The sequence below is a fragment of the Gnatocerus cornutus genome, chromosome 8 (genome assembly GCF_029298725.1).
Source record: "Gnatocerus cornutus isolate USDA-ARS CGAHR chromosome 8, icGnaCorn1.1, whole genome shotgun sequence".
In the NCBI taxonomy this organism is placed as follows: domain Eukaryota; kingdom Metazoa; phylum Arthropoda; class Insecta; order Coleoptera; family Tenebrionidae; genus Gnatocerus; species Gnatocerus cornutus.
Window position 1 is genome coordinate 9,769,042 of NC_142240.1, and position 14,088 is coordinate 9,783,129.

At 36.2% G+C, this 14,088-nt stretch overlaps 4 protein-coding genes and 1 long non-coding RNA gene across 6 annotated transcripts; 3 read left to right on the forward strand and 2 right to left on the reverse strand.

The window, feature by feature from the left end:
- Positions 1-2,621: 2,621 nt before the first annotated feature.
- On the reverse strand, positions 2,622-3,108 carry LOC148169606 (uncharacterized). Its single transcript, XR_015770565.1, has 2 exons — positions 3,025-3,108; positions 2,622-2,977 (listed from the first exon to the last, which is right to left on the reverse strand). It is a non-coding gene; the product is annotated as an uncharacterized LOC148169606 (long non-coding RNA).
- Positions 3,109-3,206: 98 nt separating this feature from the next.
- Positions 3,207-5,214, forward strand: LOC148169607 (cytoplasmic 60S subunit biogenesis factor ZNF622). 2 transcript variants are annotated; one of them, XM_088043332.1, is made up of 3 exons: positions 3,207-3,297; positions 3,886-4,453; positions 4,501-5,214. In XM_088043332.1, the coding sequence occupies exons 2-3, from the start codon at positions 3,886-3,888 to the stop codon at positions 4,998-5,000; spliced, it is 1,068 nt and encodes a 355-aa protein (XP_087899458.1). In that variant the 5' UTR covers positions 3,207-3,297; the 3' UTR covers positions 5,001-5,214. The 2 variants fall into 2 exon arrangements, with proteins under 2 accessions (XP_087899458.1, XP_087899459.1); XM_088043333.1 differs by lacking the exon at positions 3,207-3,297 and adding an exon at positions 3,374-3,833.
- Positions 5,215-5,345: 131 nt separating this feature from the next.
- Positions 5,346-9,125, forward strand: LOC148169608 (WD repeat-containing protein 26). Its single transcript, XM_088043330.1, has 10 exons — positions 5,346-5,927; positions 6,771-6,927; positions 6,975-7,159; positions 7,207-7,441; positions 7,492-7,651; positions 7,699-7,874; positions 7,922-8,100; positions 8,153-8,369; positions 8,415-8,586; positions 8,836-9,125. Exons 1-10 carry the CDS (start codon positions 5,758-5,760, stop codon positions 8,892-8,894), a joined length of 1,710 nt encoding a protein of 569 aa, XP_087899456.1. The 5' UTR covers positions 5,346-5,757; the 3' UTR covers positions 8,895-9,125.
- On the reverse strand, positions 9,071-11,754 carry mus304 (mutagen-sensitive 304). Its single transcript, XM_088043329.1, has 12 exons — positions 11,337-11,754; positions 10,985-11,287; positions 10,838-10,935; positions 10,701-10,786; positions 10,479-10,654; positions 10,320-10,432; positions 10,076-10,274; positions 9,939-10,027; positions 9,731-9,891; positions 9,544-9,691; positions 9,287-9,495; positions 9,071-9,240 (listed from the first exon to the last, which is right to left on the reverse strand). The coding sequence occupies exons 1-12, from the start codon at positions 11,514-11,516 to the stop codon at positions 9,161-9,163; spliced, it is 1,842 nt and encodes a 613-aa protein (XP_087899455.1). The 5' UTR covers positions 11,517-11,754; the 3' UTR covers positions 9,071-9,160.
- A 50-nt stretch (positions 11,755-11,804) lies between these two features.
- On the forward strand, positions 11,805-13,672 carry Ent1 (Equilibrative nucleoside transporter 1). The gene is made up of 7 exons (XM_088043331.1): positions 11,805-12,169; positions 12,215-12,372; positions 12,417-12,562; positions 12,606-13,058; positions 13,104-13,189; positions 13,234-13,430; positions 13,477-13,672. The coding sequence occupies exons 1-7, from the start codon at positions 11,948-11,950 to the stop codon at positions 13,586-13,588; spliced, it is 1,374 nt and encodes a 457-aa protein (XP_087899457.1). The 5' UTR covers positions 11,805-11,947; the 3' UTR covers positions 13,589-13,672.
- Positions 13,673-14,088: the final 416 nt, after the last annotated feature.

The following is a 14,088-nucleotide window of genomic DNA, read 5'->3' on the forward strand; positions in this document are numbered from 1 at the left end:
TTTAGGATCCTTGAATCAATTTCTTTAATTTGTTTCTCATCATCTTAAATTGCTTTTCGTGAAAATTCAAATTTTAATAAAATGCCTCTCGTAAGTTAAGACATACGGCAAACGGCCAGTGTCTAGTGTATTATTAGTTGCATACTCGCATATGCAGCGGAGGAAAATTTATTTTAACCCAATAATTCGGGGATTCCTAAACCGGAAATCAGAAAAAATCAAAGAAAAATGTGTTTTTTCTAAATTCACCTTGACTAATATATTGGTTAAGATCAAAACTGTGCAATAAAAAGTGAGATATACAATAATTTGTGCCAATTTACAAACAAAATGCCAATTTATTACAAAACAAAATTTTTAAGTCACTTTTTTATGAAGTAAGAATTAAATGTGTAATTTGCCTTATATGCTCCAATGACTGAGCATTAACAAAATTGGCGCAAACGACAAGGACGTCTAAAGGACTTCCTTCACTCCCTTTTCGCAAAAAAAATATCTTAACATCTCTATGTGAAAAGGTGCTTCTGGCAAATGCTGTTCAATTTTATCCTTCCGAAAGTTCCGGGTTTCAAAACACTTTGTTCCTATTATTCTATGTTTTGTCTCAATAAAGAGGAGATATTTTTTATATTTGATTCCGTCTTTGTACAATGTCCCAATAAAATAACAGTCACAATTAAGCGGAGTCGACTATAAATATGTTAAAGAAATGCTCAATACCACCCTTTCATTTCTTTTTTGATATTTTACGCTAAATATATTTGCAAATTTTATTACTAAATTAACTAAATTTGCAGTTGAAATGCTTTCAATAAATCTTTTTTTAACAAAATTATTAATGCTTGAAATTTTAAGGTGAAATGAGTAGCAATCATTAGATGCCATAAAAACGATGACCCAAAACGCATCTTTCTATCTGTCGTAGTTACAGAGATATGGCCCAGAGAATAATTATTATACACCGTGGTCCACAAGTGATAATGAGCCTGACCAAACTCAAACTGCAACCCAACATACATTTTCATAGCTGTCGTAGATATTTGAAATGAACCTCAAAGTTGACAAATTTTTCAGAACAATCTACTCACGCTATTATGCTTTTAATTTATGAAGACTGCTAAGTTTTAGCATTGCTTTTACTTACTTAAGGTTTCGTCGGAGGAGATGCCATTCCACATGCGATTAGAAACTGTCTTGAGTGAAAGAATTTGTCGAAACTCTGACAGCTGTCTTGTTGTAAATTTAAATTTGGCAACGAATGCTATGAAAATGTATGTTGGGTTGCAATTTGAGTTTGGTCAGGCTCATTATCACTCGTGGACCACGGTGTATATATATAATAATTATTATATTATAATATAATTCTTTATTGTCGAAAATGTAGAGCAAATTCTTAGCAAATAAAATGGAAGCTAACTGCATCTCTCAACCTGTCGAAGTTTACGAGGTATATTTCCGATCTTTTAATTGCCCATAACTCAGTTATTTCTTCACGTACAGGAAAAATTAGCCCAGTTAAGGTTTCTGCGTGAAATTTTGCACTAAATAAGTCCCAATAACATGAGTTTGCTTAAGAAATAAACTAGGTATTGACCGAAATAGGTTGTTAGAAGGTCTTTTAGAGGTGATTTTCGGGCAGCTTTTTTGAGGAGTTTAATCGCACCTCTAGGTCTATCAATTGACCAAATCTCAGATAAGTGGGTCAATTAGCATCTTTCTCGCGTAGTTTCGAAGATATGGAGCGTTAAACATTTCGGAACTCAAAATTGACTATTTCGAAATTTTAATCGCCTCTAATTCTAATTTAAACATGTAAATAATTTGTTTTGAATTCTACGAAACATATTTTTTTCGAAAAAATTAAATTTTCACCAATTTTGTATTATGTATTTCTAATCTACGGATGAAAAAGCAAAGTTTGTTCTAAACTGTCGATTGCAGATCGCAGCAATTAAGGTCACTAGATCAAATTGTCTGTTTTATAAGGTACCGCTGTTAGTTTTCAGTGCGCAATTCAAGAGAGACAAACATAGTCCATAAATCAATGGGTTAGAACGAGACGCAAGATTCTAGGGAATTGTCATAAAATTGTTGACGTAAAATTTGTCATTGACAAAATTTAAGGTTATCTTAAATTTATTTGTTTAAAATACACTTAAATAAACCGTGGGTACAAAAAGAAAATTGGTTCCAACATTATAACAGACTATGTGAATACGTAAGAGGTGAGCGAACCGACATTAGAACCAATTCCATTTTAGCACGTTAAGGAGGTGCAACACTCAGAAACGGTCTCGGACTTCAAGCACTGTCTTTTCTAATCTCCAACGATTCGACTTGTATGTAGTAACGCCCTAATTAGAATATGCTATTAGCACTTATTATATTGTAGCTTCTCCCGACGATGTAGTAACAATGATGAGATGTTAAAGTAACTGAGAGAAAGCATTGCACAAATGGAAGTAGCAAGTACATGAGCAGAAAATGAAGTACATGAGATATTTTAAAGGGGCTATTAAGAAGAAAGAATTTACAAGTTTGAAGAAGTAGACATGTTTAAGATCTTGAATGAGTTTATGCAAAACAACTGCAACAAAATGAATGAATATCAAGAACAAATATTAAGGTTATGTTAAAATTATTTACTTAAATCACCCTGAAATACAAAATTACATCTATTTTTAACACTACAGGAGACCATTTGAATGCGTTTAAGGACCTTCGTACGCCACATTAAACTATAGAACCAGTTTTGCATATCTTATGTATATTTCATGTCCCATTGCATTTTCAGTTTTCACATTCATTATGAGAAGTAGCAGCGGCTTCAAACCAACCATCTTCTGCCGCTGATGTTGAAAGCGATGGTGTGTCTTCCTCATGAGACTGTGTATCTGCACTGTTCAAGTGATGTGTCTTGTCCACCTGCTAGTTTATGAGGCCCCGCTGTTACATTAAGGATAGCAGTCAGTTGATCCTACAACACATTTTGAGAACGTTTACCGTTGAGGCCGATATACTTACACTTTACAATATCATTGCTTGTGTTTTAGGCATTTGAAATAATATTTCTGTCCATAACGCAGGTTTTGTGATGTACCACATGTGAGTGGTCTTCCTTCATTTTCTTGCCCATAGATTTGATTTTCAACTCATATTAACAATAAGATGAACGAGTTATTCGCCTGAATGCAAGAAGTTCATGTTGGTATTGGGGCTATTGAAACACAAAAGCGATTGAAGACAAATTGGGGGAACATTATTTAAATTTAGTTCACGGAATTCGTAAACTAACAGGTACAAAATTCCATAACCTTATAAGAAGTACTCAAGGGTTCATATACAAAAACCAACTTTAGTATTCCCCAAATACGTACTGCTTAACCAATGTCACAATGATTGTCGGCTTCGATAGGGCTTCCATCTACCTTCTATTTGGAGTTTTCTGAAATTTGTGGAAAGTCGTCGTACATAAAACGTCAAATAGTATTTACTTACGGTGGAGGAAACAAAAACACCATAACGATTCGTGTTGAGAAATCGCACATTCAAACCATTTTATTACAAACGATATTTGACAAGAATTGACAGTTCATAAAGCAATGTGTCCACACAAACAACATTTAAATTTAGTGCGCATGTAGAGATAGACAGAAGATATCGTTGTCTTTCTTTTTGTCACTAACAGCGGTACCTTACAAAACAGACAATTTGATCAAGTGACCTTAGCAGCAATTCATAGTTCGCGCTCTATAGTCAAACCAAATCAAACTTTTATCATTTTTGACAGCAAACCTAACCTATATTTTGTCGTGCTTTAACTACATTCAACGGTATTTAACTCAGCTTCTTATCTTACTTCTAGTTTTAACTCTTATATTCTAGATGGATCAAGCTCAGGCCTTCACTCTCCAAAACTCCTTTACATGTATCACATGTTGTGTCGCTTTTAAAACCGCAGAACTGCAACGAAACCACTATAAAACGGACTGGCATAGATACAATCTCAAACGTAAAGTGTCTGAATTGCCCCCCATATCAGCGGAAGATTTCCAATTGAAGGTGCTAAATCAAAGAAACACCCAAGAACAGCTGAACCAAGATAAGGGCGTCTATTGTAACATCTGTAGAAAATCATTTGGGAACCAAAATGCTTATGGGAATCACTTGAACTCAAAAAAGCATAAAGATAATGAGAAAAACTACCAAGAACATGATGACATCGCTGAAAAAGTTGAGTCTGATGTGGAAGAAGTTGATTCTGATGAATGGGAGGAATATAACGAGAATTTGATTGATGCAAATGACTGTATGTTTTGTCTTCATCATAGTAAGAATTTTATAAAGAATTTGGAGCATATGACTGTACAGCATTCATTCTTTATTCCTGATATTGAGTACTGTACTGATGTATATGGATTGTTGAAATATCTATCAGAAAAAATCGCAGAAGGTAAACATGGCTATTGTAAACTAAATAATACTAAAGTAAAATTCCAGGTTTTATGTGTCTATGGTGCAATGAAACAGGCAGAACATTCCACTCAGCAGATGCAGCAAGACAACACATGACTGATAAAGGTCACTGTAAAATGCTACATGAAGGAGAAGCCCTCCTTGAATACTCTGAGTTTTATGACTACTCATCATCATACCCTGATGCTGAAACCCACACTCCTGATGAAGAAGTCTCAGTTTCTGAACTGGATACCTCAGAATATCAGTTGGTTTTACCCTCAGGGGCCACAATAGGGCATAGAAGCCTCATGAGATATTACAAGCAAAGTCTTCCAAACTCTGCTCTAGTACCAGTGAAGAAAAAAGATAAAGTGCTAAATTGTTACAAGTCATTGGGGTGGGAAGGAAGCAGCAAAGAGGCGGCAGCTAGAAAAGCGCGAGACACGTTTTACATGAAGAAAATGCAGGCCAAATTTAATCTTATAATGGGAGTAAAAAGCAATAAGCTACACAAATATGTTAGGGCTCAAGTTAATTTTTAAGTAGAGATAAGATAAGATTCCGTTGTACAATGACGGAAAAAAAAAATTGGGAAGGGTTTTTGAAAATATTCTTTGTTCTAAACTACTAATAGGCCACTTGTACCAAAGTTCTTGTATTATTTTTTGCCTGCTTTAGCCTCAACTAAATTTCTTGTAAAAAATTAAACTTTTTGTGCATAAATTGTATTATTTTGAATAAATTGGTGATACAAAAGTAGCTTTTTCATAAAGTTATCTAATTGTGTAGATCTAGGCGGATCCAAATTCAAATAATTTGGAAATGAGTGAAAGTTGGATTTATTATTTATCCTCCCTGAAATTCGCCTCGTTTCTATTCAGCTGTCATCTGTCAAACGTCCAGCTGTAGTTCAGCTGATGTCTGACGTAGGGTGGTGTCGTTCATTGTGAAAGAAAACAAATGTGTCGTAGCATCCAGGACATTTTGGTATGATTCCATCCTAAAAACCGAGTGAAGGAAATGGTGAACTCTAAATGATAGAAGGTGCCATTAAATAAAACCTCGATGTTTGCAATGATTGTTGTGTTTATGACGTAATAAGTAGAACGGCGCAAACAAAGAGGCTATTTTAATTAATGATAATTAGCGTGCTTAAAACGGACTCTATAGTGGAAAGTGGAAAGGAGAAGCGCAAAAATAAGTCTGGCCTCAAATACTGATTCATCCGGGGACGACGGTGGAGAACCGCCTCGTAAAAAGACCCGAAGAGACACTTATACTGCGGTTGACAGCAATACAATGCAAGCGTCCAGCAACGGATACATGCAGAACGGGACCTCCTCTTCTGGCAACGGGGCTGCTGAAAATGGACACGAAGACAGCTCCAATGGACCAACTCTGCCCTTATCACAGACCAATCAGGATATCGTCAGGCTTATTGGACAGTATCTCAAAAATGAGGGCCTAACGTAAGTCAAATTTTATCTGTCATTTGCATTACTTGACACTGTCATAATAACTTTTGCCTTTGTTTACATCGCCAGCTGAATGCGTATTTGCTCATCAAAATTAATCCTTTGTTAGTTTTCTACCGTTGTGACTGACTAATTTTCATCTTTTCGTATTATTAGAAAACATCTCAGATATTGTGCAAGTCATTCTTAAAATTTCGTGAACTTGACTTCTGCCGTGGCCATCTATAGGTATTTGCTTAGTTTCAGTGATTGATTACGCTATTTACATCTTTCTAGATTCTTATCTGATTTTTATTACACATATTCGGACTTTCGAAGGACATTCCTATCACTCATTAATTATTTTGCTGCTTGGCTATCTTATTAATTGATTACAAAGTATGTATCAATAAAATTATTTCTATTTTTACCACCAACATTCTTCAAAATTCCCGTCACAGGATTTTTATGCCTTCAAATCAAATTCCTTTTATCCTCGCTTGACTGAACGACATTCTTCCCACGGGAGCATTGGAAAAATTGTCATTAAATTTTGAAAAGATCCACGTAAATTAGCTCTTTTTCGCTTTTATCAGCAAAGAGATGAAGCACCTGTTATTATTGAATTGAACTCCCCTTTCTAGTATACAAATTAATAATAAATATATACAGGATGTCAGCGTAAACTTTTAATTACCAGTCGTTGCTAAGGTAGTCGAGACAGTCCGAATCGGAAGGGATAAAGTAACTCGTATAAATGCAGCCGGGACAAGGATCGATTAAAATCAATAAGGCACAGCCACTTAGGACTTGTCGGACAGAGACCTCAAGCTAATGTCCTTTGCTTCGACTTTGCAGAAGGACTGCCGACTCGTTGATGGCGGAATCGGGATGCCGTTTGGATCATCCCGCTGCAGCCAAATTCCGTCACCACGTAATGGACGGAGACTGGACAAAAGCTGACCATGATCTCCAAGAACTACAAGCTTTAATCGGATCTTCAACCAATTTAATGGTAAAAATCCCAAACAATTCGCTGCGGATACTTAACAGTAATTGTAGGAGATGAAGTTTCTGTTGCTCGAACAAAAATACCTTGAATACTTGGAAGACTCCAGAGTTTTGGATGCTCTTCATGTGTTGCGAAATGAACTAACGCCTTTACAGCATAACACCTCAAGAGTCCATCAATTATCAGGTTACATGATGTGTTCAAGCACCCAAGAGTTACACGAACGTACAAATTGGTACTATCATGTTTTAAATTGACGTGTTGTAATTGTAACGATTCCAGGGATGGCAAAGGGTTAAAATCTCGCACAATTTTGATGGATAAATTACAGAGTTATTTACCTCCAAGTGTGATGCTGCCACCTAGCCGTTTACACACGCTGCTCAATCAAGCTCTTGAACTACAGACTTTGCGTTGTAGTCATCATAATACAGCGCAATTGATCGCCTTAGATAACGCCTCGCTGCTGGTAGATCACTGCTGTGCAAGAGATACTTTCCCAATACACACTGTTCAGGTGCGAAAACCACAAAAAACTCAAAACCAAATTTTAATTTATCCTTACAGGTTTTAAATGATCATTGTGATGAAGTATGGTTTTGTCAGTTCTCTCCAGACGGTACAAAACTTGCAACGGGTTCAAAAGATACTAATGTGATTATCTGGGACGTCGATCCCGAAACATGTAGACTTATTCTAAAGAAAACTCTGGAAGGGCACAACTACGGTAAACATCCCTAAAAACGATTCAATATTTGTAATGTTAATCCGTAGGTGCTTCCTATATTTCCTGGAGCCCCGACTCGGTTCATTTAATCGCCTGTGGCCCCGAAGAGAGCCCAGAAGTTTGGTTGTGGAATATCGAAACGGAGAAATTCTTAAAGGTCTCGCAGTCGTCCGAAGATGCCCTCGCTTGTTGCGCCTGGCACAAGGATGGCAGTAAATTTGTGGTAAGTCACCACGTTATCAGCGAATCAATTTCACACATCTTCCTCAGGTGGGCGGTCTTAGAGGTCACTTTTACCAGTGTGATATGGAAGGCAACGTAATGGACTCTTGGGAAGGCGTCCGCGTCAACGGATTATGGTGCAGAAAAGACGGTAAAACAGTTATCGCTTCAGACACACACCACCGTATTCGCGGTTATGTTTTCGAGGAACTGTCTGATCATCAAATGTTTGTATTTGAATTATCATCACAACTGTGTCATTTTTTCGTTTTTGGGTAGATTACAAGAGGATCACGCTATAATGTCGTTTACTGTCGACAAAAACGATAAACTAGCTCTTCTGAATGTTGCCACACAAGGTGTTCATTTATGGGACTTGAATGACAAGTGCTTAGTTAGAAGATATCAAGGAGTTACTCAGGGTCACTTTACAATTCACTCAACTTTCGGAGGGGCGAATCAGGACTTTATCGCTAGTGGAAGTGAAGACAATCAGGTATAATAACAGGGTGGCGATTCAGAGTTTAATTAGTATTGGTAGGTGTACATTTGGCATATAAGAAACGAGCAACCCATTGCCATTTTAACGGGTCACACCAGAACAGTCAATTGTGTAGCCTGGAATCCTGTTTACCCACATATGCTGGTTTCAGTTTCTGATGATTGTACGGTTAGAGTGTGGGGGCCAAAGGATAAGGTGCCTAAACCATCAGGTATGGAATTGTCTTAATTTTAATCATACGTATTCAATAAGCGTATTTTTAGTTGAATAAAAATGTGTTTTTACGTGCAACAGTTTAATTTATATGACATTAAGATTAATAAAAATAGTAACAAAAAACTTACTCCTTACTTTGCCGGCTTTTTTCCCATTATCCCGACTTTTTAAATTACAGAGGTAATAACAATAACACGCGATATTTAAAGTTTGATATTTAGCTCAGATTTCCTCTTTTTTGCAGTGTCTTCAGTGAATATCGATTGTAGTAATAACGGCGCATGGAATGACATGGTTTCATAGTATAAGTGACTTTCGATTAAGAATATAGCAAGAATGTATCATCTCTTTTAATGTGGTATTTATTGACAGTGATAAGTCCTAAAATTGTCTGTAACTGGGATTGTGTTTCATTGGAATGTATCTTGCGGTAACAAGCTTTTATATAATATAAAGTTTTATTGATAGAGCTACACAAGTACTGATAGACATTTATTCATGTAGTGCGAGGAAATAAAATGTATTACGTACCTACGGAACTGTTTTTTTAAATCCCTCAACAAGTCATTTTATAAAAGAATACCACTAAACTTTTCTTTGGGAACCGTAGGAAAGTCCTCTGATGAACTTAATTTTTCCAAATTTTTCACTAAAAAACGAAATTAGACAAACACGAGACAACATTAATTACCTACAGTTTACAGTCCCCTCATTAGTACGACTGACTGTATACCCGAAATCTTTAAACTGAGCATAATCAACCACATATTTCTGTGTCAAGTCGTACACGTTGAAAATCAACACACTCAGCATTTTTATACGTTTTTGGAGAGTTTCATTCGATTCCAAGTCTTTGTAAATTGTCGCCACGGTTAATTTGTATAACTTCATAAAACAGTCGCATCTACAAGAGAAAATGTATTTAATTTGAAGTTGGACACTTGGATTTTACGCTTTGGTTTCTTCTTGCACGTCGTCGAAGTGAAAGATGCTGTAAGTCAGATTAACAATATTTTCACTGACTTTTAAAAATACGTCGCGTTCTACGGCCATTAGACTCTTGTTTAAGGTGTTAACGTAGTGGGCAAATCTACAAGGTTCTAAAAAATGGTTTAGTTTTTCTGACAAATCGACTTTACGTGAGAGATTGTTCTTCGCGTTCTCTTCCTTTGAGCACAGAAAGGAAATCAAAATTGAACTTTGGGCAACCACATTTAAGAAGATATTCACTTGATTAATAAGTTCCAAGTCGAGATTCAAAGTTATGATTTCTTTTGAAAGAGTTTTGATGGTATTTTGCCTTAAAACAGAAATTCAGTACATTTTAACGAAGTGGCAGGTACCCACTCCAAATTCGTTAGCTCTTCTAAAGTGTAGATTGTACACAGCAATTTGAGTAGAGTGGATAAAAATTTGTGGCACTCCTTTTCTTTTCCCTTAAAGAATTAAAAAAAAATCGTACAACTTGTCATAATAATACTTACAATGCTTCTAATACTGGTTAAAATATTTATTAACAGTTCCAAATGAGAAGTCTGATTTTTTTTAGTTCTATTGCACTCAATGTCAGTTAGCCGAATTATTTTTTCATTTGCAAGACTCTTCTTTAAATGTTTACTAAACGGGATTACTTTTTGCAAAAAATCAAGAACCTCGCTGCAAAAATAGCTGATTTCCACAAGCCTAAAATAAATGATTTAGTGCTAAAAACTGCAGTAGAAATCGCACCTGCTTATTTCTCTATACTGAACTGTGGTTTCCGTATTTGGTGAAAACTTAACATTCATTTCTTTCAATTCGTTACTAAACATCTCCAAAAGCTGGTAAGTCGACCACAGAGCCTAAATAAAACGATTAACCATGACAATGATAAAATTACAAATTTACCTTGTCAATACTAGACACATTAGAATTTAGTTCGTCCGACGACATTGCACTTATAGCCATCAAGTCTTGAGAAATGGTCTGTTTTTCCAAAAACTCTATAATTAGGGCGGTTGAGAAATTTTTCTCTTGAAATGGTTTGAGTTGGAATGAAAGATTGAATGATTTTAGTGGGTAATCTAAAAAGAAGTTAATCTCATCTAATTACTGGTTCTAAAAACTTACATTTCTCTACATTGATGTGAATTTTACAATTTCCGGTTGGTACAGTGTCTTGTCGTTTCTCAGGACTAGACACTGCAGTAGTTTTTCTGAAATAAATTAAAATAAATTATTTTTATTGTAAGTAGTTTTGAGCTTACATCTCAGAGAGTTGAGTCCTGTGTATTAGACTCTGTTCACTATTCATTAGTCGAGTTAGTTCTGCTATTTGTTGCTTTAAGTTAACAATTTCAATATTCTAAAACAAGCGAAATTAGTTCTAAGTTCTAAAATGAAAGAAAAGAAACCTTAAATTCCAGTTCACTTTTAATAGTCTTCTTCTCTTTTTCACTCAAAGACAATTTATCCTTCCACTCTAATTGCTTTCTCTCCTGATCCACTTGATAAGAAACTCTCAAGTTTTTAAGATTTGACCGTAATATTGAGGCTTCGCCCTCTTTTTCAGCGCATTTCGCCTGTAACTCTTTGAATTTGTCTTCAGGACCATCATGAGTACTTGTAGAAGGTTCACACTGCGTAGAGGTGATAATCTCATCTTTAAACACACTGTAGGAAGACAATAGGGTAACATCCGATTCCTTACAAACCTCCTGTGAATTAAAAAATGACATTATAGGGAAAAAACGAGGAAGAAAAAACCTGTGTTGCTTTTCTGAAGCAGTCATCAATTACATCCACATCCAAATCGTCGTCGTCCCAATCAAGCATTTCATCTGTTCTGGGCTTTTTTGCAGAGGGCTCGCGAGAATTGTTTTTTCGGGTGGACATTACAACACGAGTTGAAGATGACTTGAAATTGAATTTTTTAACTTCCTCCATTAGGTAATTCACCACTTATCGTTTCTTCTCACAAAAACACATGCAAACATTTGAAAACACCATAACCCAACTTTAAAGTGTCAAAGAATCAAAACATGATTATGAAAAAACTAGAGGAAGCACAAAAAGATATCCGTGAAGTTAGGTTTAGCTCTAGTAGCTAAATTCACTCTGGAAAGTTTTAATGGAAAATAAAAATTATAACGCATTCGATGAACTCGCAGTAAATTCTCGCGGTGGCCCACATCGAAGAAATATGATAACTAATTAAAATTCTTATGAATAATTAAATGACATCATTTGTCTACTGTTCACAGCTGATCAAACGTCAAAAAATGTGACCTGTCAGTAGTGTCAATTTTTTATCTTTTAATCGCTTAAAACCATCATAACATCATTAGAAAACAATGAATTCATAACAAGAAGAGACAATGGCTCATTCCGTTAACACGACTCCACTTCTTCAAGAAGTTGACTCTTCAGACAATGAAAACGATGTTAGCGAAGTTCCTGATGATGTTGTTGTCGTTCGAGACACAAAACCTTTGTTCAAGACAGAGCCTAGAGACAAATATTATATGGCTTACATGATTTTTTATCTATTAGGGATGGTCACATTACTGCCGTGGAACTTCTTCATAACAGCTGATGATGTAAGTGGTTAAATCACAGTCTGGTGTTTTAATACTCTTTTTCAGTATTGGCTATACAAGTTCAGGGATGTTAACAATAGTAATCATAATCACTCGTTGGCTAAAAGAACGCCTTTACAAACTAGTTTTACTTCTTATATCAGTGTCGCATCAGCGGTACCCAATTTGGTGTTCTTAGTACTTAACACCGCTCTGACTCACAGGTGAATTGAAAAATTAAAGACTATCTTTCATTTTTAGTTTTTAGGGTTTCCCTCCATAAGCGCGTCATAGGATCTCTCATTGTAATGTTAGCCCTCTTTATCACCACCCTCGTTTTTGTGACCATGAACACGGATAAGTGGCAAGACGGTTTCTTCGCCGTCACCATCACAACCATAGTCCTCTTAAATGGTACCCTGTCACTTCACCCCAACACTAACTAACTCCTCTTTAGTTTGTAGCGCTGTGTTGTCTGGTAGCATTTTCGGTGTCGTCGGTAGATTCTGTCCCGTTTACATTACCGCAACGCTGGGGGGGCAAGCATTGGGGGGCATCTTCGCAGCATTGGCGGAAATCGCATCTCTATCCATAGGAGCATCCTCAGTTCACAGCGCATTTGTTTATTTTATTATAGGAAATCTCACAATAATCACGTCCATTGTTTGTTACATAATTCTAACAAAAACCGTCTTCTTCAAGTTTCATTTGTACGAAAAAACAATCACTCAGAATGAGTTTGAAACCGAATTGCTGAGACCTCGCATCATCAGCCATAAAATGATATTAAAGAAGATATGGAGCCACGGTTTATCCATGTTCATTGTTTTTGCCATTACGTTATCAGTGTATCCTAGCGTTACAGTTCTGGTGGAGTCTGAAGGAAAAGGACATGGGAACCGATGGAACGGTTGGTAACACCTCTATCGGAGCCCTAATAACCCTTTATTTCCAGACGTGTTTTTTGTTCCAACCATCGCGTATTTACTCTTCAGCGTAGGCGACTACTTGGGCCGGATTTTCGCAGGTCGCATCCAAAAGGTTGTATCTTACTTTTTTTTATTGTTCATAACAGTTTTTTGTAGCCCAAAAAAGGCTACATTCTCCTTATTCTGAGCACCGCTCGATTCGTCTTCATTCCATTAATGATGCTGTGTAACGCGCAACCGAGGTCTCACTGGGCTGTCGTTTTTGATAGAGATTACCAATATATTTTAATTTTGTTTATTTTTGCCCTATCTAATGGGTACTTAGCTAATATCACTGCAATCTGTGCTCCCAGGTTAGTTAACTATTGTCAAAAACACAAATAATAACTTTTTTTACAGGGTGGTTGAGTCGCATGAAAAAGAAACTGCTTCGTCCATGATGACGGTGTTCATGGGCGTCGGATTGGCTCTAGGATCTGGAATTAGTTTATACATGGTCAAGTTATTGTAATTTTATTTATGACTGCCGGTAATTGTGATAGTACGTGTACCTATCCTTGTGTATGAGGTCGATAATAAAAAGTTATGACTCGAACATTTGTGTCCGATTGTATAATAATATATGTTTTTCGGTATCTTTTAGAGTTCGAGTCCATAAAGAGCCATTTTATGGACTCGAACTCTAAAAGATACCGGCGTAACGATAAAGTAAAACGGCCGCTTGTCAGTATCAAATAATTATAAATAAATTAATGTCAAAATGCAATTTCACTTCCTGTATGCGTTGTAAGTTTTTTCATAAACACTTCTTATTCGTACATAATTAGGCTTTGTAAATTACAGGGCTCGGCCACAAAGACACGGTCAGCAGCAAAAGAAATGAAGCTCTTGGGCAAGATGTAGTAAACTCCTAATGGGTAGTGCCGATAATCTTCAGTCTCGTTTCTTCCTTAATTTATAAATGCGCACTATATGTTTTTTTTACAGCCGTGGGCCCATAAACTTTGTTGT

Coding starts and splice junctions, on each gene's coding strand:
- LOC148169607 (XM_088043332.1), top strand. CDS start 3,886: ATGGATCAAGCTCAGGCCTTCACTCTCCAAAACTCCTTTACATGTATC. Junction 4,454..4,500: donor ATCAGAAAAAATCGCAGAAG/GTAAACATGGCT, acceptor GTAAAATTCCAG/GTTTTATGTGTCTATGGTGC.
- LOC148169608 (XM_088043330.1), top strand. CDS start 5,758: ATGCAAGCGTCCAGCAACGGATACATGCAGAACGGGACCTCCTCTTCT. Junction 5,928..6,770: donor CTCAAAAATGAGGGCCTAAC/GTAAGTCAAATT, acceptor TCGACTTTGCAG/AAGGACTGCCGACTCGTTGA. Junction 7,160..7,206: donor TTACACGAACGTACAAATTG/GTACTATCATGT, acceptor TAACGATTCCAG/GGATGGCAAAGGGTTAAAAT.
- mus304 (XM_088043329.1), bottom strand. CDS start 11,516: ATGGAGGAAGTTAAAAAATTCAATTTCAAGTCATCTTCAACTCGTGTT. Junction 10,433..10,478: donor ATGTGTCTAGTATTGACAAG/GTAAATTTGTAA, acceptor CGTTTTATTTAG/GCTCTGTGGTCGACTTACCA. Junction 9,241..9,286: donor TAATGAGGGGACTGTAAACT/GTAGGTAATTAA, acceptor TTCGTTTTTTAG/TGAAAAATTTGGAAAAATTA.
- Ent1 (XM_088043331.1), top strand. CDS start 11,948: ATGGCTCATTCCGTTAACACGACTCCACTTCTTCAAGAAGTTGACTCT. Junction 12,373..12,416: donor AACACCGCTCTGACTCACAG/GTGAATTGAAAA, acceptor TTTAGTTTTTAG/GGTTTCCCTCCATAAGCGCG. Junction 13,431..13,476: donor ACTGCAATCTGTGCTCCCAG/GTTAGTTAACTA, acceptor CTTTTTTTACAG/GGTGGTTGAGTCGCATGAAA.